We start from the raw sequence: 22,906 nt of genomic DNA on the forward strand, positions 1-22,906 counted from the left end.
GCTCTTTTGTCCACACTTGGACTAAGGCTGTAATGAGGTTAGGAGCTGAGTGGCCTTGGCGGAACCCAAACGGAGCGTCAGTGAGGAGATTATTGCTGAGTAAATGCCGCTTGATGCCACTGTCAACGACGTCTTCCATTACTGTCAATCGAGAGTAAACTGATGGGGCGGTAATCAGCCGGGTTGGATTTGTCCTGCTTTTTGTGGACAGGACATACCTGGGCAATTTTCCACAGTGTTGGGGAAGTGCCAGTGTTACAGCTGTACTGGAACAGCTTGGCTAGGGGCATGGCTAATTCTGAAGCACAAGTCTTCGTACTATCACTGGGATGTTGCCAGGGCCCATATATATCCAGTGCCTTCAGCCTTTATCATATATTCAGTGCCTTCAGCCACTATCATATATCCAGTGCCTTCAGCCATTTCTGGATATCACATGGAGTGAATTGAATTAGCTGAAGACTGGCATCTGTGATGCTCGGGCCCTCAGGAGGAAGCTCCCGGCACTTCTATCTGAAGATAGCTGCAAATACTTCAGCATTGTGCTTAAGTGAAATAGATCTGCAGTGAAGATGTACAGGGATGTGAAGGGGAATAACATTATCACATTAAAATCATCTCACCCATGTCAACCGTTAATATAACATTACCTGCTGCTCATCTTGAGAATTCCTTTTTATTCATTCACGGGATGTGGGCTTTGCTGGCTGGACCAGCATTTATTGCCCATCCCTGGTTGCCCTTGAGAAGGTGGTGGTGAGCTACTAAATACTTGAAGTGGAGAAAAATTGCAGTGCTATGGGGAAAGAGCAGGGGATGTGAGATGAATCGGATAGCTCTTTCAAAGATCTGGCATAGACATGATGGGCTGAATGGCCTCCTTCTATTACTGCATCATCCTATAATTCTTGTAGTTTAGAAGTCCTTGCAAGCTTTAGATACTTTTTAATCTCTTCTTTAGTTTAGCAATCATTTCTGTGAAGCATTTTGGGACATTCTTCCCAATCAAATTTATAAACATGATTCGTTGATGTTAATGAGTCACCTGTCAACCACGGGACTTCCAGAAGCTTCTTTGCCTGTTGATTCAGGTGTTTGTTTTACTGAAAAGGCCAGTGTGATATTTCTGATGTTGAAACTCTGTTATTACTTTCAGTTGATTGGTAACTGTTTAGTTAATGATCAATGAAAAGACGCCAGTGCTGGTTATAGGTCTCCCCCTCTGTTAGAACTGGGATCGTAACCAGGTCAAATGGTTTTCAACAAACCGCCCGACCTCTGGGTCAGATATCGAGTTGGCGCTTAATGTGATTCTGTCCGAGTGTCGGAGTTACAGAAATCAGTGAGATTTGAATGTGTCCGGGACGCCATGCTAACACATCATTCGGTGATTCTTTCTTGGTATTACCTTGCAGGCGGATTTGTGGGACAGGTACGTCCATCTTTACTCTCTCGGTACAGTGCTTCTGGAACAATCTTTACTGCCCCTATTGACTGTACCTTAGAAAGATCTTGTATTGGTATAGCGTCCTGCACACAGCCTCAGCACATTCCAAAGCGCTTCACAGCCAATGAAGCGCTTTTTCGAAGTCTAGTACTTGTTGTAATGTTGGAAAAGTGTTGGCAGCCAATTTTCACACAGCAAGACCCCAGAAACAACAGCGTAAGAAGCGGCTGGATCACCTGCTTTTCTTAGCGACGTTGTTTGAGGGCTTAAGAGCATCAGGTGGTCTCCTTCCAATAGTGCTGTGGGATCTTTAACATCCATCCAAGTGAATAGATGTCACACTGAAAGAGGTTGTTTGTGGGTTTGGCATTGTGTAAGATTGTGAAATAATAGATAGCTTTAGGACTGGTATTAGGGAGCGATGAGAAGATTTGTTTTCACGCCAAGGCTGGAGTATGGAATACATTATCACACGCGGCTGATGAAGCTGAATCAATTGCAGGAATATTAATGAATGAGGAAAAAGATTGGGAAGGGGTCTGAATTGCTGATGTAGCACTGCAATGAAAGGAGGAATGGGCACCTCGTGTATGGCAAAATTTAACTCAAGCTTCCATGGTGGGATTTGAACTCAGTCAATCTCTGCAGTAACGTTAGAACTAATCTTCTTCCTCAGTTCTCTGCCCAAAAGGCTGGTCCAACGCACAGCTCCGCAACCTCCACCATAGATAGGGCAAGGAGGCAGGTCCCGAACCCACCCCAGGCAGAACAAGGATCGAACCCCGTACTGTTGGCACCAGTCAGATCCACACCAGCCAGCCAGAGCCAGCCACCCACCACCATGGAATCTCAGTTGCTGTGGCAACGTGCACGTTGTAGTCAGGAATGATGTGTAGAGGCTCTAGCGTTCTTTCCATCACACGGCTGACCAGGAATCTCTCCCATTCTCACCACCTGACACCTGCCACTGCCGCGTTTTGGAAAGATTTTCAGGTTGATACATTATGGCCACATTATGAACGCATCTTCCTTGGCCATCAAGTCCTGGGGTGGGATTCAAACCCAGGGCTCCTGGCTCAGAGGCAGTGATGCTACCCACTGTGTCACAAGACCTCCAACTGCATGGCCATATCCAATATTAGTGAAGCTGTGTCACTTTAGAAAATAAACTCCACTCATCCCTGGTTATGGCTCAGTTGGTACAGCCAACCTGCAAATATGGAACTTGCTACTAGAAGGGGTAGTTGAGATGAATAGCAGAGATGCGTTGAAGAGGAAGCTGGATAGGCTCATGAGGGAGAAATTAATTTATGTGGTTAGAGTAAAGGACCAATCGAGATACCATTGTACCACTGGGTGTGTTTTATAGGCAGGCAACTAATAGGAAAGCAACAAATTTGCAGGGAAATTACAAAAACCATAGAATCACAGAGCCATTGTATGGTTACAGCACAGAAGGAGGCCATTTGTTCCGTCATAATCACCCTGGCTTATTAAATCTAGGATCCCTGATGCCTTTTTAACCACTTTTACAATGACTTGTACAAATATATCCAAGATCTCTCTGCTCCTGCATCCACATTAGAATTGTATCCTTTATTTTATACGGCCTTCCTCAATATTCTTACCAGACTGTGCCCACTCATTCCTCTAGCCAATCTAGGTCCTGTTGAAGTCTAACACTATTTACCTCACAGTTCATGGTTTTGTGTCATCTGCAATAGAGAAGTTATAATGAGCACTTTAATTATTCAAATTAAATCAGAGAGGGGCACGCGCACACACACACATATACACTCACTCACATAAATAATCTCTCTCACACACAAACACACTCTCTCTCACATACACACTCATACACACAGTCACTCACATACACACACTCACACTCTCACACACACACTCTCACACACACACTCTCACACGCACACACACACTCTCACACTCTCTCACACACACTTTCACACACACACTTTCACACATGCACACACTCACACACACACACACTTTCTCACACACACTTTCTCTCACACACACACACACACAGATTCACACTCTCTCACACACATTCTCTCACACACACACTCTCTCACACATACACACACACACACACACTCTGTCTCACACACATTCACGCTCTCACTCATACACACTGTCACACACATAATCTCTCTCACACACAAACACACACACTCACACACACACACTTTCACACACTCTAACACACACACACACTCTAACAGAAGGGATTGGAAAGATACAGAAGTGGACATGGTGGAATACTCAGTTAGAGTGCTAGGACACTCCCATGGAGTATAGCAGAGACCAGTTGGAATGTAAGGCCTGTCTTGTAAATGAACAGCTTCACAACATTTATGGGTGAAATTTAATCCAGCCCACGGTAGGGGGATGGGAAGTGGGAGAGGTGGGGAGGCAGTGGAGGTGGGAGGGAGTGTGGAGAGGCAGGTGTAAGCGGGAGGAGGCAGGGTTAGAGTGCCTGTCGCCTTCTTGAAGGTTGAGGACAACCTTCCTGCCTGGAGACCAACTGAGGCCCTCAATTGGCCAATTAAAGGTGATGGGTGATCTCTAGGCCACATGGAGAAGCCATCCAGTAAATGCTGGCTGGCTCCTTGTGGGCTTGAGACGGGGTCGCCCTCCTGATCATGGGACCCTGTGGTGCACAGGGGGGCCCCCTGGAGGCAAGAGCAACCCCCACTGAAACACACCCCACCCCACCCCCACCACCCAAGGCAACGACCTCCCACCCCCCACCTAACGACTGGGCCTGCCTGTGTCTGCCTGCCTGGCACCAGCAAGCCCGGCCCCACTTAGCTGGGTTCTGGGGCATCCCCCATGGTGTTGGCCCTGCAGCCCCAGAACTGGCCACTGCTCCCGATGGCGCTGCTGAGACTGAAGACCCATTGGCCCTCTGAGGAGCCGGCAGCTCTTGAGGGCGGGATCTCTGCCCTTAAAGGGACAGTGTCCCAAAACCAGGCAGTTGATTGCTTCTGGAAATGGCCCGGGCCGAGTTTCCCCCTGGCTTTCCTGCCCACCACTGGGGCAACCGCTGCCACCATTAAATTCAGCCCAATATGGGAGGCCCTAATGACAAAAGGAGCGCCACAGTTAATGCTTTCTGTATTTGGATCCACAGTTTCCCTCGCGATCAGAATCGACTTTCAAATTAGGGGTCCCCAGAGGCGGGCATGAGCATCGAGAACCACCTCATCCCTTACAACATCCACGCAGAGGTAAAAGACCAGTGCCATCGTTCTGAAAGTTAACTGCGCTGTGACGGTGTACACTGTCTTCAGCGGTGGGGTGGGGGACTGGGGGTAGTGTTGGTGTGCTGGGACAGTGGGGAGTCGGGGAGGGGTGGGCTTTACCTTGCAAAGGGGAGGAAATGATGATCCGGTTGTACAGAGCTTTGGTCGAACCGGGTTCAGTGCTGGGCACTGCAGCTCAGGAAAGTTATATTAACCTTGGACGAGATGCAACATTGGCCATGTCGGTGCACCAAGCAATTAGGAAGGCAATGGTCGGCCTTGCTGCAATTGTGTAGAACCTTGGTGAGACCGCACCTGGAGCACTGTGTACAGGTTTGGCCTCTTAACCTACTTGCTATAGAGGGAGTGCAGCAGACGTTCACCAGCCTGGGACGGTGAGATTGGTCCTTGAGGAGAGATTGAGGAGACTAGACCTGTATTCTCCAGAGTTTAGAAGAATGAAAGGTGGTCTCATTGAAGCGTACAAAACTCTTGCAGGGCTCGACAGGGTAGATGCAGGAAGGATATTTCCTCTGGATAAGGGGGTCTAGAACCAGGGGACACAGTCTCGGAATAAGCGGTAGACCATTTAGAACTGAGATGAGGAGGAATTTCTTCTCTCAGAGGGTGGTGAACCTTTGGAATTCTCTACCCCAGAGAGCTGTGGAGGCTCAGTCATTGAGTATGTTCAAGACTGAGATTGATAGGTTTCTAGATATTTAAGATATCCAAGGGTGCGGGGATAATGTGGGAAAATGGCATTGAGGTAAAAGATCAGCCATTAACTAGTTGAATGGTGAAGTAGGCTTGAAGGGCCAAATGGCCTCCTCCTGATCCTATTTTCCTCCCAGAATGATGCAAATAATTATAAAGGCATGTTTCATAATCTGGCCTTGTATTCCCTGGCATATAGAAGATTGAGGGGGTACGTAGGAACATGGGAACATAGGAGCAGGAGTAGGCCATTCGGCCCCTCAAGCCTGCTCTGTCATTTAACTACGTCGTGAGCTGATCTTCTACCTCAACATCATCTTCCCGCTCTATCCTTGTATCCTTTAATGTCATCGGTATCATAAAACCTATCAACCTCTGCTTTGAACATACTCAATAACTGAGCCTCCACAGCCCCTGGGGTAGAGAATTCCAAATATTTACCACCCTTTGAGTGAAAAAAATTGCCCTTCATCTCGGTCTTAAATGGCCTGCCTCTTATTCTGAGACTGTGTCCCCTGGTTCTAGACCCTCCAACCGGGGGAAACATCCTTCCTGCATCTACCCTCGAGCCCTGTAAGAAATTTGTGCACTTCAATGAGATCACCTCTCATTCTTCTAAATTGGAGAGAAGACAGGCCCTGTTCCCTCAACCCCTCCTGATAAGACAATCCCGCCATCCCAGGGATCAGGCTGGTGGCCAACCTTCGTTGCTCTCTGCCTATGGCCAATATATCCTTCCTTAGGCAAGGAGACCAAAACTGCACACAATACTCCCAGGTGCGGTCTCACCAAGGCTCAAGACAACTGTAGCAAGACGTCCTTACTCCTGTACTTAAATCCCCTTGCCATAGAGGCCAACACACCATTTGCCGTCCTGCTTACATGTTGTACCTGCATGTTAGCTTTCAGTGACTTATTAACAGGGACACCCAGGTCCCTTTGGACATCAACACTTCCCAATCCCTGCACATTTAAGGAATACTCTGCAGCCTGAATTTTACCTTTGGCGGGCGTGCATGATCGGCAGGCTCGGGAGTGGCCTGGAAACAGACCACGATTTCATGCTGGATTAACGGCCAGCCAGTGCGAATTGCGCGCTGAAAAGCTCAGCGGTGGGGGGTGGGAAGAAGGTGGGCGATGATGTCACCGCGGGCATGGGTGAGCGCTACAAAAGAATCCCTGAAGGAATCCCTCAGGGAGCTGCAGGCCTGAAAAGTCACCTAATAATAAAGATTTAAAAAGCTGCAAAAAGATGTTCATGCATCACAATCAAGCACCTGAAAATATACCTCATAAAAGTGCTGTCCGCAGGTATTTATTTTTATTTTATTTCCTAACGGGGATTTCATCCCGCCCTTGGATGAGGTTTGATGAAAAATGTAAAGGCCGCCTGGCCGATTCGCCCATCCGCCCACCGTAAGGTTGGACGGGCCACGAGAAACTGGAGACAATTGCGCCATTAATGGGCTTAATTGCCCTCTTAATTGTTGGCGGGCGTGCTTCCGACTTTTGTGTGTGCCCGCCGAGCTGATGACGTTGGGACGTTCGCCCAACATCACCTTGTGCGACCTTACGCCCAATCGGGTCGGGTGCGCACCCGCCCGTGGAGGTAAAATTCTGCCCTGCAGTTCTGTTTCTCCAACCAAAGTCAATAAGTTAACATTTTTCCACATTATATTCCATTTGCCGCGTTCCTTCCCACTTGAATACCCTTGAAGCCTCTTTGCAACCTCCTCACAACTTACATTCCCATCAAGTTTTGTGTCATCAGCAAACTTGGAAATATTATATTTGGTCCCCACATCCAAATCATTGATATAGATTGTCGATAGCTGGTGCCCAAGCACTGATCCTTGCGCCACCCCACTAGTCCCAGCCTGCCAACCTGAGAGTGATCCTTTTATCCCCACTCTCTGTTTTCTGTCCGTTAACCAATTCTCAATCCATGCCAGTATATTACCCATAATCCCATCTGCTCTAACTTTGCTTACTAACCTCTTGTGTGGAACTTTACTGAAGGCCTTCTGAAAATCCATATACACCACATTCGCTGGTTCCCCCTTTTGTATCCTGTTCATTAATGTTCAAAATACTCCAATAGTCATTTAGTAGTACAGAACTTGAGTATTGCTGAAAAAGACACATATTGGGGCTTTTTGCCTTGCACTCATCAGGGCATTCACAAGAATACCAAATGTAAAGGGAGCAACAATTTATACTTCATGAGAAGAGCATGCCGATTGTTTGGCAAGTGGACTCTGATTGGTAGAAGTGTTGCCATGGAGATTGTGCCAGTTAACTGATGACTGACATTTAACTGCCAATCTTTGTTTAAAATCAAACCAGGATAGTCCAGGACTCTGATTGGCCCAGGCATTGGCCATTGACAGGTCGGCGGGCGGACAGCTGATTTTGTTGTCCACCTGCCTTCCTGAATGTTTAAATGGGGCGGGATGACATCGGGGGTTCCTCCCGACGTCGTCCCGTGTCATTTTCGCGTCGGCTCGTGGGCCCCGCCCCCAACTCGCCGATGGAAAAATTCTGGCCAGTGTGTTTATTGTTCCCAAGTATTACTGGTAAAATTGGCACTATGATAAATAGGTAAAGTCCAAAAACATAGTGAAACATTGTGAATTTGCATTCAAAGGAGAAAATATGTATAAAGGAGAGAGGGCTGTGTGTAAAGGCAGGCATTTCAAGATCTAACAAGTGTGAAAAGTCTTCAGCACCTATACCTCAAGCTGCTGTCTACAGCGAACTGATAAGAAAACTCACTTTGAATTGGATTATTCAGTTTCTTTGCCTGGATCTTTTAAAATCTATGTGTCTTACTGTTATCTTAAAGGCGGTGTAACTGAGATTAGGGGATTTAGAAGTTATTACAGTAGTAATTTGTAGACATTTGTATGTGCTTAAAATCATTTCTCTTATTAATAAATGTTTAATCTGGTTTTGTAAAAATCTATAAGACTCGGTGGTCTTATTACTGCTGAATTCAAAGCCTGCATTTCGAAACATACAAATTGCAAAAATAGTTGTGACAGTTGTCTCAAGTTTCCCTCTGGGATTTGAACAACTCAGCATTTACCATCGGCTGTGCCATAACACCTAGTATCACACTGGCACTGAAATTCATATATCACATTACTCATTTGTGTGATTGGGAGAACATCTTGTTAGTGGTGAACACCATTCGTATTGCTACTGCTTAGTAGCAGCATAAAACAGCTAACTTCACCTGATGCTGAAATTTTTGAGATGCCCTTACCCTTCCAGGGTAATCTGAGGTAGACTGGGCACTTTTCAAGGCTGAACGTGGCAGCCTTAGACCCATTCAAAGTCTGCTCGCCAAACAATCAGCACTCTTGTCTCATGAAGTATTAATTGTTGTTCCCTTTACATTTGGCGTGAATGTCCTGATGAGTGCAAGACGAAAAGCTTCGACATGTGTCTTTTTTCAGCAATACTCAGGTTTGTCCAACATTGTTTCCCTTTCATAAACCCTTGTTGACTCTGCCCAATCCTACCACTAATTTCTAAGCGCCCAGTTATCACGTCCTTCATAATAGATTCGAGCATTTTCCGACCACCGATGTCAGGCTAACAGGTCCCTGTAGTTCCCTGTTTTCTCTCTCCCTCCTTTCTTAAAAAGTGGGATTATATTTGCCACCTTCCAATCCGCAGGCACCATTCCAGAATCTATGGAATTTTGGAAGATGATCACTAATGTTTCCACTACAGCCACCTCTTTCAATGCTCATATGGAATGGAAATCGCCAGGTCCAGGGGACTTAGCGATTTTCAGTTCCATCCATTTCTCCAGAATTACTTCTTTACTGATATTAATTTCTTTCAGGTCCTCAACCTCACTAGTCCCTTGGCTTCGCAATATTTCAGGGAGGCTTTTTGTATCTTCCTCTGTGAAGACAGGCACAAAGGCCAGAATTTTAGCTGGGGGGGGTGGGTGCACGCCCAACCTGGCCGAGTGTCACTGTGTAGTCCCGCGATATCTCATTCGGCAGGCGCCCGCTGGAGTCTGTGGTGCTTCCACTGACAATTAAAAGGCCTATTAAGGCCATTAAAAAGTCATTAAATTCAAATTTACGCAGCCCGTCCAACCTTCTGGTTGGTGGGCAGGCGAAAAGACAAAAAGGCCTTTGCACTTTTTAAGGAAACCTCATCCACGGGCGGGATGAGGTTCCCCAAAGCAAATAAAAATAAAATAAAAATTTTACACTTGAATTAAAAACATGTCCCTGCTCATGTGACAGAGTCACATGAGGGGACATGTTTCATGACATTTTTATTTTCTTCGTTAGTTTTTTTGAACAGCGCTTCATCTCCCTGAGGCAGCTCCGTGCCTCAGGGAGAGCAAAGTGCTCTCTCGCGCACATGGGCGAAGTTCGCGTTAGGCCTGTCAGCATGAAATCACGGTGCGGCGCTGATCGCGGGCAGCGGGCAGCGGGCAGCTTCCTGACCGCCCCCGCCCGCTCCCACCGAGCCCTCACGCCAAGGACAAAATTCTGTCCAAAGTATTTGTTTAGTTTCTCTACCATTTCCTTATTCCCCGCTATAAATTCTCCATTCTCTGCCTTTAAGGGGTCCACATTTGTCTTTACTAGCCACTTCCTTTTTACATACTAAGAGAAGGTTTTACAATCCATTTTTATGTTCCTCGCCAGTTTACTTCCATATTCTATTTTCTTTTTCCTTATCGGTTTCTTGGTCCTCCTTTGCTGAATTTTAAAATGCTCCCAATCCTCAGGCTTATGACGTTTTTTTTGGCAACTCTATAAGCCTCTTCCTTAAGAGGCTTATCTAATGGATCTAATGGAATCTGTTTTGTTAGCCATGGTTGGGTCACTTTTCTTGTTGGCTTTTTGTGCCTCAAAGGAATATAGATTTTTGCAAACCATGTGTTAATTAATTAAATGTTAGCCACTGTCTGTCTGCCATCATACTTTTTAATGTAGTTGCCTGATCTACCTCAGCCAACTTGCTCCTTATACTTTAACAGTTTCCTTTGTTTAGATTAAAGAACCTAGTTTAGAATTGAACTACATCGTTTTCAAACTTAATGGAAAATTCCATCATATTATGATCACTCTTCCCTAAAGGCTCATTTGCAACAGGATTATTAATTAGCCCTTTCTCATTGCGCAATACTAGATCTAAAGTAGCCTGTTCTCCAGTTGGTTCTTCAACATACTGTTCAAGAAAATCATTGTGTATACATTCCAGGAGTTCATTCTCCTCAGCATTAGCGCTAATTAGGTTTGCCCAGTCTATACATAGATTGAACTCTCCCGTGATTACTGTGCTACCTATGTTACATGCACCTCTAATTTCCTGATTTATACGGTGCCCTACATACCACTACTGTTTAATGGCCTATAAACAATTCCTACCAAAATTTCCTGCCCCTTGCTGTTTCTTACCTCCACCCAAACTGATTCTACATCTTGATTTTCCGATCTAAGATCATCTGTCACTAATGTACTGACCCCATACTTTATTAACAGTGCTACCCCACCTCCTTTTCTTTTTTGCCTATCTTTCCTAAATGCTGAGTACCCTTGAATTTTAAGTTCCCAGCCTTGGTCACCCTGCAGCCTTGTCACCATAATGGCAATTATCTGTTTACTTCTATTTGTGCCGACAATTCATCTACCTTGTTGTGAATGCTGCATGAAATCAGATAGAATGTCTTTAATTCTGTCTTATTATTTTTACAATCTCTAGCCTTAAGAGCTGCTGTTGCGCTCTTAAGTTTGTCCGGCTCTGTCCCTTCCTGCTGTACTCTGATAACCATTTCCCTTTTTGCTCTCCTGCTCTCTCACCTCCTCCTCTCTCTTTTGTTCATCACGTCTTCCCTCACCCCCACTATTTAGTTTAAAGCCCTTTCTACTGCCCTAGTTTTACTAGTAATCTGATCAAAGTGTGTAAAATGATTAAAGGTGTTGATAGGGTAGAAAGAGAGAATCTGTCTGATCAATCGGGCAAGTTTGGACAAAGGAGGCACCATCTTAACATTAAGCCAGGCTGTTCCGGCGTGATATCAGGGAGCAGTTCTTCAACACAAGGAGTAAATCTGGAAATCTGAAACTCTCTCTGCAATTAAAAAGGAGGTAGATGCTGGAACAGTGGGAGCTTTCAGGTCTGAGATCGATAGGGCTTTCTCTGGATAAGTGTAAGAGCCCAACGAAATTCTAACCACTGGATCCCACTGTATCTTGGGTGGGGAGAAAGGGCTGGCAGCTTTGAACACGCGCATCACTGCCTAGTCGACAGCTTTCCTCCTGGGCATCGATTCCAGTTCAAAGCTGAGGGGGAGCTTTCCTGTGGGATTAGTGTGAATAATGAGAAGGGGAATGAGAAATTAGCTGTTCTTGGTGAGAAGCGAGTCATGGATACCCATGCAGATAATTGCTGAGGAAACTTTGTGTAATGTTGTTTGGCGAGTGATGTGATGATGTCATTGAACTGACAGGAAACGTCAAAGAATCAGCAATAAAATGAAAGCTGGAAATCAAGGGGCTTCGGGTGAAAGTTTGTGTATATGTAGCAGCCTCCCACACTCGCTGACGGACAACAAGCAGCACTGGGCTCCCTCTGCTGGTCTTATTGGTTGCCTCAGTGGGTGGTGGTGTGTTAGAGATCACGCAGGGAGTCCGAGTTGCTGTGGCAACACACACTTTTACATATATGTTGTAGTCTGGAACGAAGGGTAGGGATGGTAGAGACTCCAACATTCTTTCTCTCTAATGTCTGACCAGGAACCTCCCACTCTCACCACCTGGCATTGGCGTGTGTTGGAAGGATTTGCAGGTTAATAAACAACCTGTTTGGCTGTGTTAGGAATACATCTTCCTTGGCCATCAAGTCCCCTGGAGTGAGGCCCAGAGCTTTTGGCTCAGAGGCAATGACACTACGCACTACACCCACAAAACGCCTCCTCATCCTCCCCAAAGACCTAAGCTAAACAGCCTAGGCACGCACTACTCCTCAGTCTGTGCTCAGTTAGTTGATCTCTGCCTGGGAAATGGCGCAGGTGCACTACATGACCTCAGGATCTTTGGAGTAAGGTGAGGAGATTCAGCTAGAGTTCACATTCCTGCTCTCCATCTACCAATACCCAGTGAAAGTCCATCCCCGGAACAACAAAAACCCAGAGAAGACTGGGAAATAAGAGTGCTGGTCTGAACTGTTTGTTCCTTCTGGGATTCCCAAACCTCCAGGACTCTTGGAGTCTCCCAGAGTGCTGCCTCCAACAGAGTGGGGAGACTCAATGAGTTAAATTTCCTGCCACTGTGTGTCCCTCCACACGCCCCCCACACCATCCCCCCATCCCCAGTTCTGCAACCTCCCCACCTGCTGTTGGAGTCTCTAGCTCAGTGTTTCTCTTTTGCTGTTGACCGCAGGAGTGAACCCTGTCCATCCCACAGCAACAACACAGATGTCCTCCCTCAATATGCCACATATTTCTCAATGTAGAGAGATAATGGAGTTTGACTCTAAACAAAGATCAATGTCTACCAACCAGTGGGTCTCACATCACTTCTCTTTGACTGTGAGGAACGGGTAACCTGGAGAATTGTGTGCAGTTTCAGCCTCATTTCGGAGCAAGAGTTCCAGCGAGAATCGGGGATTTGAAACAATAACCAGCACGAGGACAGAGTGAGAGTTACTTCACATTTGATTGTGTTTACTTAAATTCCAATTTTGGTGCAGTAAATAAATAATTCGAGGAATGGCAGGGGAACAGGCAGGCGCTTCTGTGGTGGCAGACGTGATTCCAGGATGGTATGTTGTCTCCCTGGTGCAAGGGTCATCGATATCACCGATTGGCTCCTGAGCATCCTGGAGGGTGAGGGTGCACAGCCAGAGGTCGTGGTCCACGTTGGTACCAACGATATAGGTTGAAAAAGGGATGAGGTCCTGCAGGCTGAGTTCAGGGAGTTAGGAAAGAGATTAGCGAGCAGCAATTCAAAGGTAGTAATCTCCGGATTACCTCCAAGGTCGTGTGCTAGTGAGTATGGAAATGGGAGAATACACCAGATGAGTGCATGGTTGGAGAGATGGTGAGGGAGGGAGGGATTCATATTACCGGGGCATTGAGACCGCAAGGTGGGATCTGTACAAGTCGGACACTCTACACTGGAACAGGATCAGGACGAATAGCCTTGCAGGGAGATTTGCTAGAGTTGTTGGGGAGGTTTTAAACCCAATTGGCAGGGGGACGGGAACCTGAGGGCAGATTCAGATAGGACAAATACAGAACAGAGAGCAGGAGACAGAAAATTAGTGAGTGACTCTGAAAGACCCAAGAAGCAAAGGTTAAAAGGTTTACAGCACAGGAATTTGGCAATATTAAAAGGTATTTATTTAAATGCAAGCGGTAGAGCAAACAAAGCTGATGAGTTGAAGGCACAGATGGCAGCATGATAACATCACTATAATGGAAACCTGACTTAAGGATGGGTAGAAAAGACAGCTCCACATCTCTGGATATAGAGTTTTCAGGCAGAGCAAGACAAACAAGGCACAGGAATACACGATGAATGGTAGGACCCTGGGAAGTACCAAGGATCAGAGCGACCTTGGTGTGCATGTCCACCGGTCCCTTAAGGGACAGGTAGATAAGATGGTTAAAAAGGCATATGGGATACTTGCCTTTATTGGCCGGGGCATAGAATATAAGCGCAGGGAGGTTATGCTGGAACTGTATGAAACGCTGGTTAGACCACAGTTAGAGTATTGCGTGCAGTTCTGGAATCCACATTATAGGAAGGATGTGATTGCACTAGAGAGTGCAGAGGAGATTTACCAGGATGTTGCCTGGGCTGGAGAGTTTTAGTTATGAGGAGAGATTGGATAGACTGGGGTTATTTTCCTTGGAGCAGAGGAGATTGAGGGGGGACATGATTGAGGTGTATAAAATTATGAGGGGCATAGATAGGGTAGACAGGAAGGAACTTTTCCCCTTGGTGGAGGGATCAATAACCAGGTGGCATAGATTTAAGTTAAGGGGCAGGAGGTTTAGAGGGGATGTGAGGAAGAATTTTTTCACCCAGAGGGTGGTGGGAATCTGGAACTCACTGCCTGAAAGGGTGGTAGAGGCAGAAACCCTCATAACATTTAAGAAGTATTTGGATGTGCACTTGCGATGCCATGGCGTACAAGGCTATGGGCCTAGTGCTGGAAAATGGGATTAGAATAGTTAAATACTTATCTGACCGGCGCAGACTCGATGGGCCGAAGGGCCTTTTTCTGTGCTGTAGACTTCTATGACTCTATGACTCTATGATAGGGAGGGGGATAAAAAAGGTGGGGGTGAGGCATTATTGGTTCAAGAATCAATTAGAGCTGTGAGAATGGATGATATACCAAATGAAGCATCAAATGAGGCCATATGGATTGAGCTCAGAAATAAAAAAGGGGGCAGCCACACTGTTACTTTTGGGGGGAGGTGATGGTATAGTGGTATTGTCACAGGACTAGTAATCCAAAGACCCAGGGTAATTCTCTAGGGACCCAGGTTCAAATCTCACAAAAGCAGCTGATGAAATCTGGAATTAAAAGCCTAATGATGACCATGAAACCATTGTTAATTGTCATAAAAACCCATCTGGTTCACTAATGTCCTTTAGGGAAGGAAACCTACTGTCCTTACCTGGTCTGGCCTATGTGTGATTCCAGAGCCACAGCAATGTGGTTGACTCTCAAATGGCCTAGCAAGCCACTCAGTTCTCAAGGGCAATTAGGAGTGGACAATAAATGCTGACCTAGCCAGTGACACCCCCATCCCATGAACAAATAAAAAAAAATACTAGGGGCAGGATTTCGACCTCAGCTCACTGGCACACACCCAACACACTGGAGCTTAAAATAGTGCATGATGACATCAGGCAAGCATCCAGACGTCATTGAGCACTTGTGCAATATTTTGGTCGGCGGGCACACACAAGAATTGGCAGTGTGCCTGCCAACAATTAAGCCTATTAAGGCCATTAAAGTTTCAATTGGTGGGGATTTTTCGCTGCCCGTGCAACCTTACGATTGGCGGGCGGGCAAATTGGCCAGGCGGCCGTTGCATTTTTGAGGAAACGTCATCCAAGGGCGGGATGAGGTTTCTGAGATTAATTCGAAGAAATATAAAAAGATGTGGGGGCATAATTTTCAACATTCGTATGTTGAGGTGACTCGTTCTGCTGTATGGACACTGTTTCTGGATTTTACATTATGTTTTCGTTGATTTTAAATTCATTAGCTCCCTGAGGCAGCTGTCTGCCTTCTGGGCGCTTTCCTTCCACGCCCCCTCTGTGCCCACCCTGACTTCAGCGCTCGCCCTCTTCCCGGCCCCACCCCGGTAGCACTTAGCGTTCCAGCGCTCCGTTCTCGCTGGCTGGCCATTGATTGGTCAGCCAGCGTCAAATCACGGTCGGGGGACAATCACGGGCAGCAACCCGTTTCCCTGCCGCTCCTGGGCACGCTGACCATGCCCGCACGTCAAGGTCAAAATCCTGCCCTAGGTGTGTACTATAGACCCCCAAATAGGGAGAAGGAGTTAGAAGAGCAAATATGTAAACAGGTTTCTGAGTGCAAAAACAATAGGGCAGTTGGAGACTTCAGCTACCCTAATGTGAATTGGGATACGAACAGTGTGAAGGGCACCGAGGGCTCAAAATTCTTGAACTGAATTCGAAAGAACTTTTTCAGCCAGCACATAACAAGTCCAATGAGAGGGGGCGCAATTCTAGATTTAATCTTACGAAATGAAGCTGGGCAAATGGATGAAGTAGCAGTGGGGGACCATTTCGGAGATAGTGACCATAATACAGTTAGATTTAGCATCATTATGGAAAATGATAAAGACAGAACAGGAGTAAAAGTCCTAAATTGGGGAAAGACAAATCTTGCAAAGCTCAGAGGTGAGCTGGCGAAATTGGACTAATTACAGCTACTTGAAGGGAAATCAGTGATAGATCAGTGGGAGGCTTCCAAAAGCGAGATTCTACGGGTACAGTGTAGACGTGTCCCCGCAAAGCAAAAGGGCGATACTGCCAAAGCTAGAGTCCCCTGGTTATCCAGGAGCATACAGGGTAAGATAAAGCAGAAAAAGAAAGCTTATGACAGTTACAAAAGACTTAATACTGCAGAAAGCCTAGAGGAGTATAGAAAGTACAGGGGTGAAGTAAAAACAGAAATTAGGAAAGGAAAGAGAGAAAACGAAGAAACATTGGCAGATAAAATCAAAGAAAACGCAAAATATGTTTTACCAGTACATTAAGAGAAGAGAATAACGAAGGAAAAGGTTGGGCCTATCAGAGATGTACATGGTAACTTGTGCGTTGATGCTGAAGATGTGGGTAGTAGGGTTCTCGATAAGCATTTTGTCTCTGTCTTTACTAAGGAGAGGGATGATGCAGACATTCTAGTTAAAGAGGAGGAGTGTGAAATATTAGATACAATAAGCATAGTGAGAGAGGAAGTACTGGAGCGATTGACATCGTTGAAGGCAGATAAATCACCAGGGCCGGAAGGATTGTACCCCAGGCTGGTAAAGGAAGCCAGGTAGAAAATAATGGATGCTCTTAGGATCATTTTCCAATCCTCAATCGATACAGGCGAGGTACCGGAGGATTTGAGGTCTGCGAACATTGCACCATTATTTAAAAAGGGCGTGAGGGATAGGCCAAATAATTATAGGTTGGTCAGTCTGACTTAGGCGGTGGACAAATTATTAGAATCAATTCTGAGAGACAGAATAAACTGTTCCTTGGAAAGGAATGGATTGATCAGGGTTAGTCAGCATGGTTTTGTTGGGGGAAGACCGTGTCTTGCTAGTTTGATCGAATTTTTTGAGGAAGTAACAAGGAGGATTGATGAGGGTAGTGCAGTGGATGGTGTCTACATGGATTCCAGTAAGGCATTTGACAAGGTCCCACATGCAGACTGGCCAGAAAAATAAAAGCCCATGGGATACGGGGGAAGGTGGCGAGTTGGATCCAAAATTGGCTCAGTGACAGGAAACAAAGGGTAGTGGTCGGTGGATGTTTTTGTGAGTGGAAAGTGGTTTCCAGTGGTGTTCCACAGGGCTCAGTGTTGGGGCTCTTGCTGTTTATTGTATATGTTAATGATTTAGACTTAAATGTAGGAGGCATGATTGGGAAATTTGCAGATGACACAAAAATTGGCCGTGTAGTTGACAGTGAAAAGGAGAGTTGTTGTACCCAGAAAAACATCAATGGTTTGGTTCAGTGGGCGGATAAGTGGCAAATGGAATTCAATCCAAAGCTAGAGAATATACAATAAACGGGAGGAAATTGGGAGGGGTTGAGGAGGTGAGAGACCTAGGAGGGCATGTCCATAGGTCCCTGAAGGTGGCAGGATAGGTGAACAAGGTGGTAAAGAAACCAAACGGAATGCTTTCCTTTGTTGGGCGAAGTATTGAATACAAAAGCAGGGATGTAATGATGGAACTGTATAAAATGCTGGTTAGGCCACAGCTGGAATTTTCTGCACAGTTCTGGTCACCACATTACAGGAAGGACATAATTGCTCCTGAGAGAGATGCAGAGGAGATTTACAAGAATGTTGCCCAGGGCTTGAAAATTGTAGCTCTGAGGAAAGATTGGATAGGCTGGGGTTGTTTTCCTTGGAACTGAGGAGGCTGAGGGGGGTGACCTAATTGAAGTGTACAAAATTATGAGGGGCCTAGACAGAGTAGACAGGAAAGACTTGTTTCCCCTAGCTGAGGGGTCAATTACCAGGGCGCACAGATTTAAAGTGATTGGGAGAAGGATTAGAAGGGACGTGAGGAAGAACTTCACCCAGAGGGCGGGGGGTATTTGGAATTCACTGCCTGGTTCGGTGGTGGAGGCAGAACTCATTTAAAAGGTTCCTGGGATCTGCACCTGAAGTGCTGAAACCTGCAAGGCTATAGGCCAGGTGCTGCAAGGTGGGATTAGAATGGGCAGCTAGTTTTTTTCTATTTTTTCTTTTCTGGCCAGTGCAGACACAATTGGCTGAATGGCCTCTTTCTGTGCCGCAACTTTTCTATGGTCCAATGAAAGATAAACTTGCCGTAGAGGGACTGCAATGGAGGTTCACTAAATTCATTCCTGAGATGGAGGGATTGTCCTGTGAGGAAAGATCAAAAACACTGGGCCTTTATTCTCTGGAGTTTAGAATAATGAGAGGTGATCTCGTTGAAGTACACAAAATTCTTACAGGGCTCGACAGGGTGAATGTAGGAAGGATGTGTCCCCTGGCTGGGGGGGTCTAGAAGCAGGGGACACAGTCTCACAATAAGAGGTCAGCCAATTAGGACTGAGATGAGGAGGAATTTCTTCACTCCAAGGGTGGTGACTCTTTGGAATTCTCTCCCCCAGAGGGCTGTGGAGGCTCAGTCATTGAGTATGTTCAAGATGGAGGGAGATCGATAGATTTCCTCATATTAAAAACTTCAAATGATATGGGGACAGTGCTGGAAAATAGAAGTGAATTGAAATAGAAGATCAGCCACTGAGATGAGGAGAAATTTCTTCACCCAGAGAGTTGTGAGCCTGTGGAATTCGTTACCACAGAAAGTAGTTGAGGCCAAAACATTGTATGTTTTCAAGAAGGAGTTAGATATAGCTCTTGGGGCGAAAGGGATCAAAGGATATGGGGAGAAAGTGGGAACAGGCTATTGAGTTGGATGATCAGCCATGATCATATTGAATGGTGGAGCAGGCTCGAAGGGCCAAATGGCCTACTCCTGCTCCTAGTTTCTATGTTTCTATGATCTCATTGAATGGTGGAGCAGGCTTGAAGGGCTGAATGGCCTACTCCTGCTTCTAATTCTTATGTTCATATGACACCAACCTAGACCACTAAGGACTGATCTCTTGCGGAGCACTCATCCATCGAAGCGAAGGGAGAATCCATCATCACATCTTCAACCCAGATGTTGTATTTTTATATATTTGATTTGCCTCAAAGCAAGGTAGAGATGACACTAGTTTCTAAGTGAGCAGGAGCTTTATTTACAGAGTTGTGTACAATTTTTAAAAATGTCTCCACCATGTTTCGAGCAGATTCCAACTCTTTTTCTAATGTCCGTTTACTGATCTGAGTCAACATCCAATCTTAACCAGTCGAGCACAGTGAGCATTGATCAATTAGCAGACTAACATAATCAAACACATAACAATTGAACACTACACGAGCCACTTAAGCTGTGACCAGTCCTGGTGTCAATTCCATCTATCACCACCCCTGTGCCACCAGAACCCCTCTACCCCCACACTTCACCACAGACCGTAATCTTTTTAAAATTTATTTATGGGATGTGGACGTCGCTGGCTGGGCCAGCATTTATTGCCCATCCCTAGTTGCCCTTGAGAAGGTGGTGGTGAGTTGCTTTCTTGAACTGCTGCAGCCCATGTGGTGTAGGTACACCCACAGTGCTGTTAGGAAGGGAGTTCCGGGATCAGTAAGGAGAGATGATATCTTGGAGGGGGCATCGAATGAAGCTTTGTGGGTCGAGCTTAGGTATAAAAAAGGGGCAGCCACATTGTTAGGTATTTATTATAGACCCCCAGATAGTCAGCGGGAAATTGAGGAGCAAATATGTGCACAATTTGTGGGGGTGTGTAAAAACAATGACAATAGGGTAATTATATTAGGTGATTTCAACTTTCCCAACATTAATTGGGATAGACATAGTGTTAAGGGCTTGGATGGAGTGGATTTCTTGAAATGTGTACAGGAGAACTTTTTAGGTCAATTATGTAGAGGGTCCAACAAGGGATGGCGCAGTGCTGGACCTAATTCTGGGGAATGAAGCTGGACAGGTGGCTGAGGTGGTGGTGGGGGAGCATTTTAGTGATAGCGACCACAACATGGTACAGTTTAAGCTTGTTATGGACAAAGAAATAGACAAGTTGCAAAAAAATGTTTTGGATTGGGGGAGAGCGGATTTTAGTAAAATAAGGCAGAATCTGGCCAAGGTAAAAACAAAAATAGTTGGAAAAACTCAGCAGGTCTGACAGCATCTGCAGAGAGGAATACAGTTAGCGTTTCGAGTCCGCATGACTCTTCAACAGAACTAAGGAAAAATAGAAAAGAGGTGAAATATAAGCTGGTTTAAGAGGGGGTGGGACAGGTAGAGCTGGATAGAGGGCCAGTGATAGGTAGAGATAACCAAGAGATGTCACAGACTAAAGGACAAAGAGTTGTTGAAGGTGGTGATATTATCTAAGGAATGTGCTAATAGGTGACATTAAGGACAAGCAAGGTACAGATAGTCCTAGTGGGGGTGGGGTGGGGGGAAGGGATCGAAATAGGCTAAAAGGTAGAGATAAAACAATGGATGGAAATACAATTAAAAATAATGGAAATAGGTGGGAAAAGAAAAATCTATATAAATTATTGGAAAAAGGGGGGATCGGAAAGGGAGTGGGGATGGAGGAGAGAGTTCATGATCTAAAATTGTTGAACTCAATATTCAGTCCGGAAGGCTGTAAAATGCCTAGTCGGAAGATGAGGTGCTGTTCCTCCAGTATGCGTTGAGTTTCACTGGAACAATGCAGCAGGCCAAGGACGGACATATGGGCATGAGAGCAGGGTGGAGTGTTGAAATGGCAAGCGACAGGGAGGTCTGGGTAATGCGGACAGACCGAAGGTGTTCCGCAAAGCGGTCACCCAGTCAGCGTTTGGTCTCTCCAATGTAGAGGAAACCGCATCGGGAGCAGCGAATGCCAAGGTAGACTGGGAACAATTACTTGTGGGGAAATCTACAGAGGAGCAGTGGGGGGCGTTCAAAAAGGAAATGGGGAGGGTACAGGCTCAACATGTTCCCTCTAGGGTGATAGGAAGGAGTAACAAGCCCAGAGAACCATGGATGACCAGAGATATTCAGGTTACGATGAGAAGGCAAAGAGAGGCTTTTAGTAGGTACAAGGGAAGCAAATCAACGGAGGCATTAGTGGAGTACAGACAGTACAGGGTGGAGCTTAAGAAAGCAATTAGGAGAGCAAAGAGGGGATATGAGAAAGCTCTGGATAGTAAAAGTAGGGAAAATCCCAAGATATTCTATAAGTATATCAATAGGAAGAGGATAACCAGGGAAAGAGTAGGGCCCATAAGGGACCAAGGGGGCAATCTATGGGTGGAGCCAGAGCACATCGCTAGAGTGTTGAACAAATACTTCACATCCATCTGCACCCAAGAGAATGAGGATGAAGGTATCGAACTCAGGGAGAGGGGCTGCGAGGTTCTTAAGCATTTTGATATAGGGAGTGACAAGGTATTGGAGGTGTTGGCAGGCTTAAAAGTGGACAAATCTCCAGGTCCAGATGATTTGTGTCCCAGGCTGCTGAGGGAGGCAAGGGCGGAGATCACAGGGGCTCTGACCCAAATTTTTAATTCCTCACTGGCCAGAGGACTGGAGAACAGCTAATGTGGTTCCGCTATTTAAGAAGGGTTGTAGAGATAAGCCAGGGAACTACAGGCCAGTGAATCTCACGTCAGTGGTAGGGAATCTATTGGAGAAAATTCTGAAGGAGAGTATCTATCTCCACTTGGAGGGGCAAGGTTTGATCAGGGATAGTCAGCATGGCTTTGTCAGAGGGAGCTCATGGCTAACAAATTTGATTGAATTTTTTGAGGAGGTGACCAGGTGTGTAGATGAGGGTAGTGTAGTTGATGTAGTTTATATAGATTTCAGCAAAGCCTTTGACAAGGTCCCACATGGGAGACTTATAAAGAAGGCAAATGCACATGGGATACAGGGTAATTTGATAAGGTGGATTCAAAATTGGCTTAGTTGTAGGAGACAGAGGGTGATGACAGAAGGATGTTTTAGTGACTGGAAGCCAGTGTCCAGTGGTGTACCACAGGGATCTGTGCTGGGTCCCCTATTATTTGTCATTTATATAAATGACATAGATGACCATGTGGGGGGTAGGATTAGTAAGTTTGCTGATGACACAAAGATTGGCAGGGTGGTTAACAGTGAGGTTGAGTGTCTTGGGCTACAGGAAGATATAGATGGGATGGTCAAATGGGCAGATAAGTGGCAGATGGAATTTAACCCTGAAAAGTGTGAGGTGATACACTTTGGAAGGAGTAATTTGACAAGGAAGTATTCAGTGAACGGCATGACACTAGGAAGTTCTGAGGAACAAAGCGACCTTGGCGTGTGTGTCCATAGATCTCTGAAGGCGGAGGGGCATGTTAGTGGGGTGGTGAAAAAGGCATATGGGACACTTGCCTTTATCAATCGAGGCATAGATTACAAAAGTAGGGAGGTCATGTTGGAGTTGTATAGAACATTGGTGAGGCCACAGCTGGAGTACTGTGTGCAGTTCTGGTCGCCACATTATGGGAAGGATGTGATTGCACTGGAGGGGGTGCAGAGGAGATTCACCAGGATGTTGCCTGGGATGAAACATTTAAGTTATGAAGAGAGGTTAGATAGACTTGGGTTGTT

General features: G+C 45.9%; 1 protein-coding gene across 3 annotated transcripts in view; it reads left to right on the top strand.

The window, feature by feature from the left end:
• Window positions 1-1,227: 1,227 nt before the first annotated feature.
• hgfac (HGF activator) overlaps window positions 1,228-22,906 on the top strand; it is a 91,815-nt gene continuing 70,136 nt past the window's right edge. For 2 of the 3 annotated variants that reach the window (XM_078561206.1, XM_078561224.1), the window contains exons 1-2: window positions 1,228-1,432; window positions 4,602-4,698. In XM_078561206.1, coding sequence (XP_078417332.1) covers window positions 1,370-1,432; window positions 4,602-4,698 — 160 coding nt within the window. In that variant the 5' untranslated portion in view covers window positions 1,228-1,369. The remainder of the gene's footprint in view (window positions 1,433-4,601; window positions 4,699-22,906) is intronic. The other variant, XM_078561215.1, reaches the window with a different exon arrangement.

The sequence above is a fragment of the Cetorhinus maximus genome, chromosome 2 (assembly GCF_964194155.1).
Source record: "Cetorhinus maximus chromosome 2, sCetMax3.hap1.1, whole genome shotgun sequence".
Classification (NCBI taxonomy): Eukaryota; Metazoa; Chordata; class Chondrichthyes; order Lamniformes; family Cetorhinidae; genus Cetorhinus; species Cetorhinus maximus.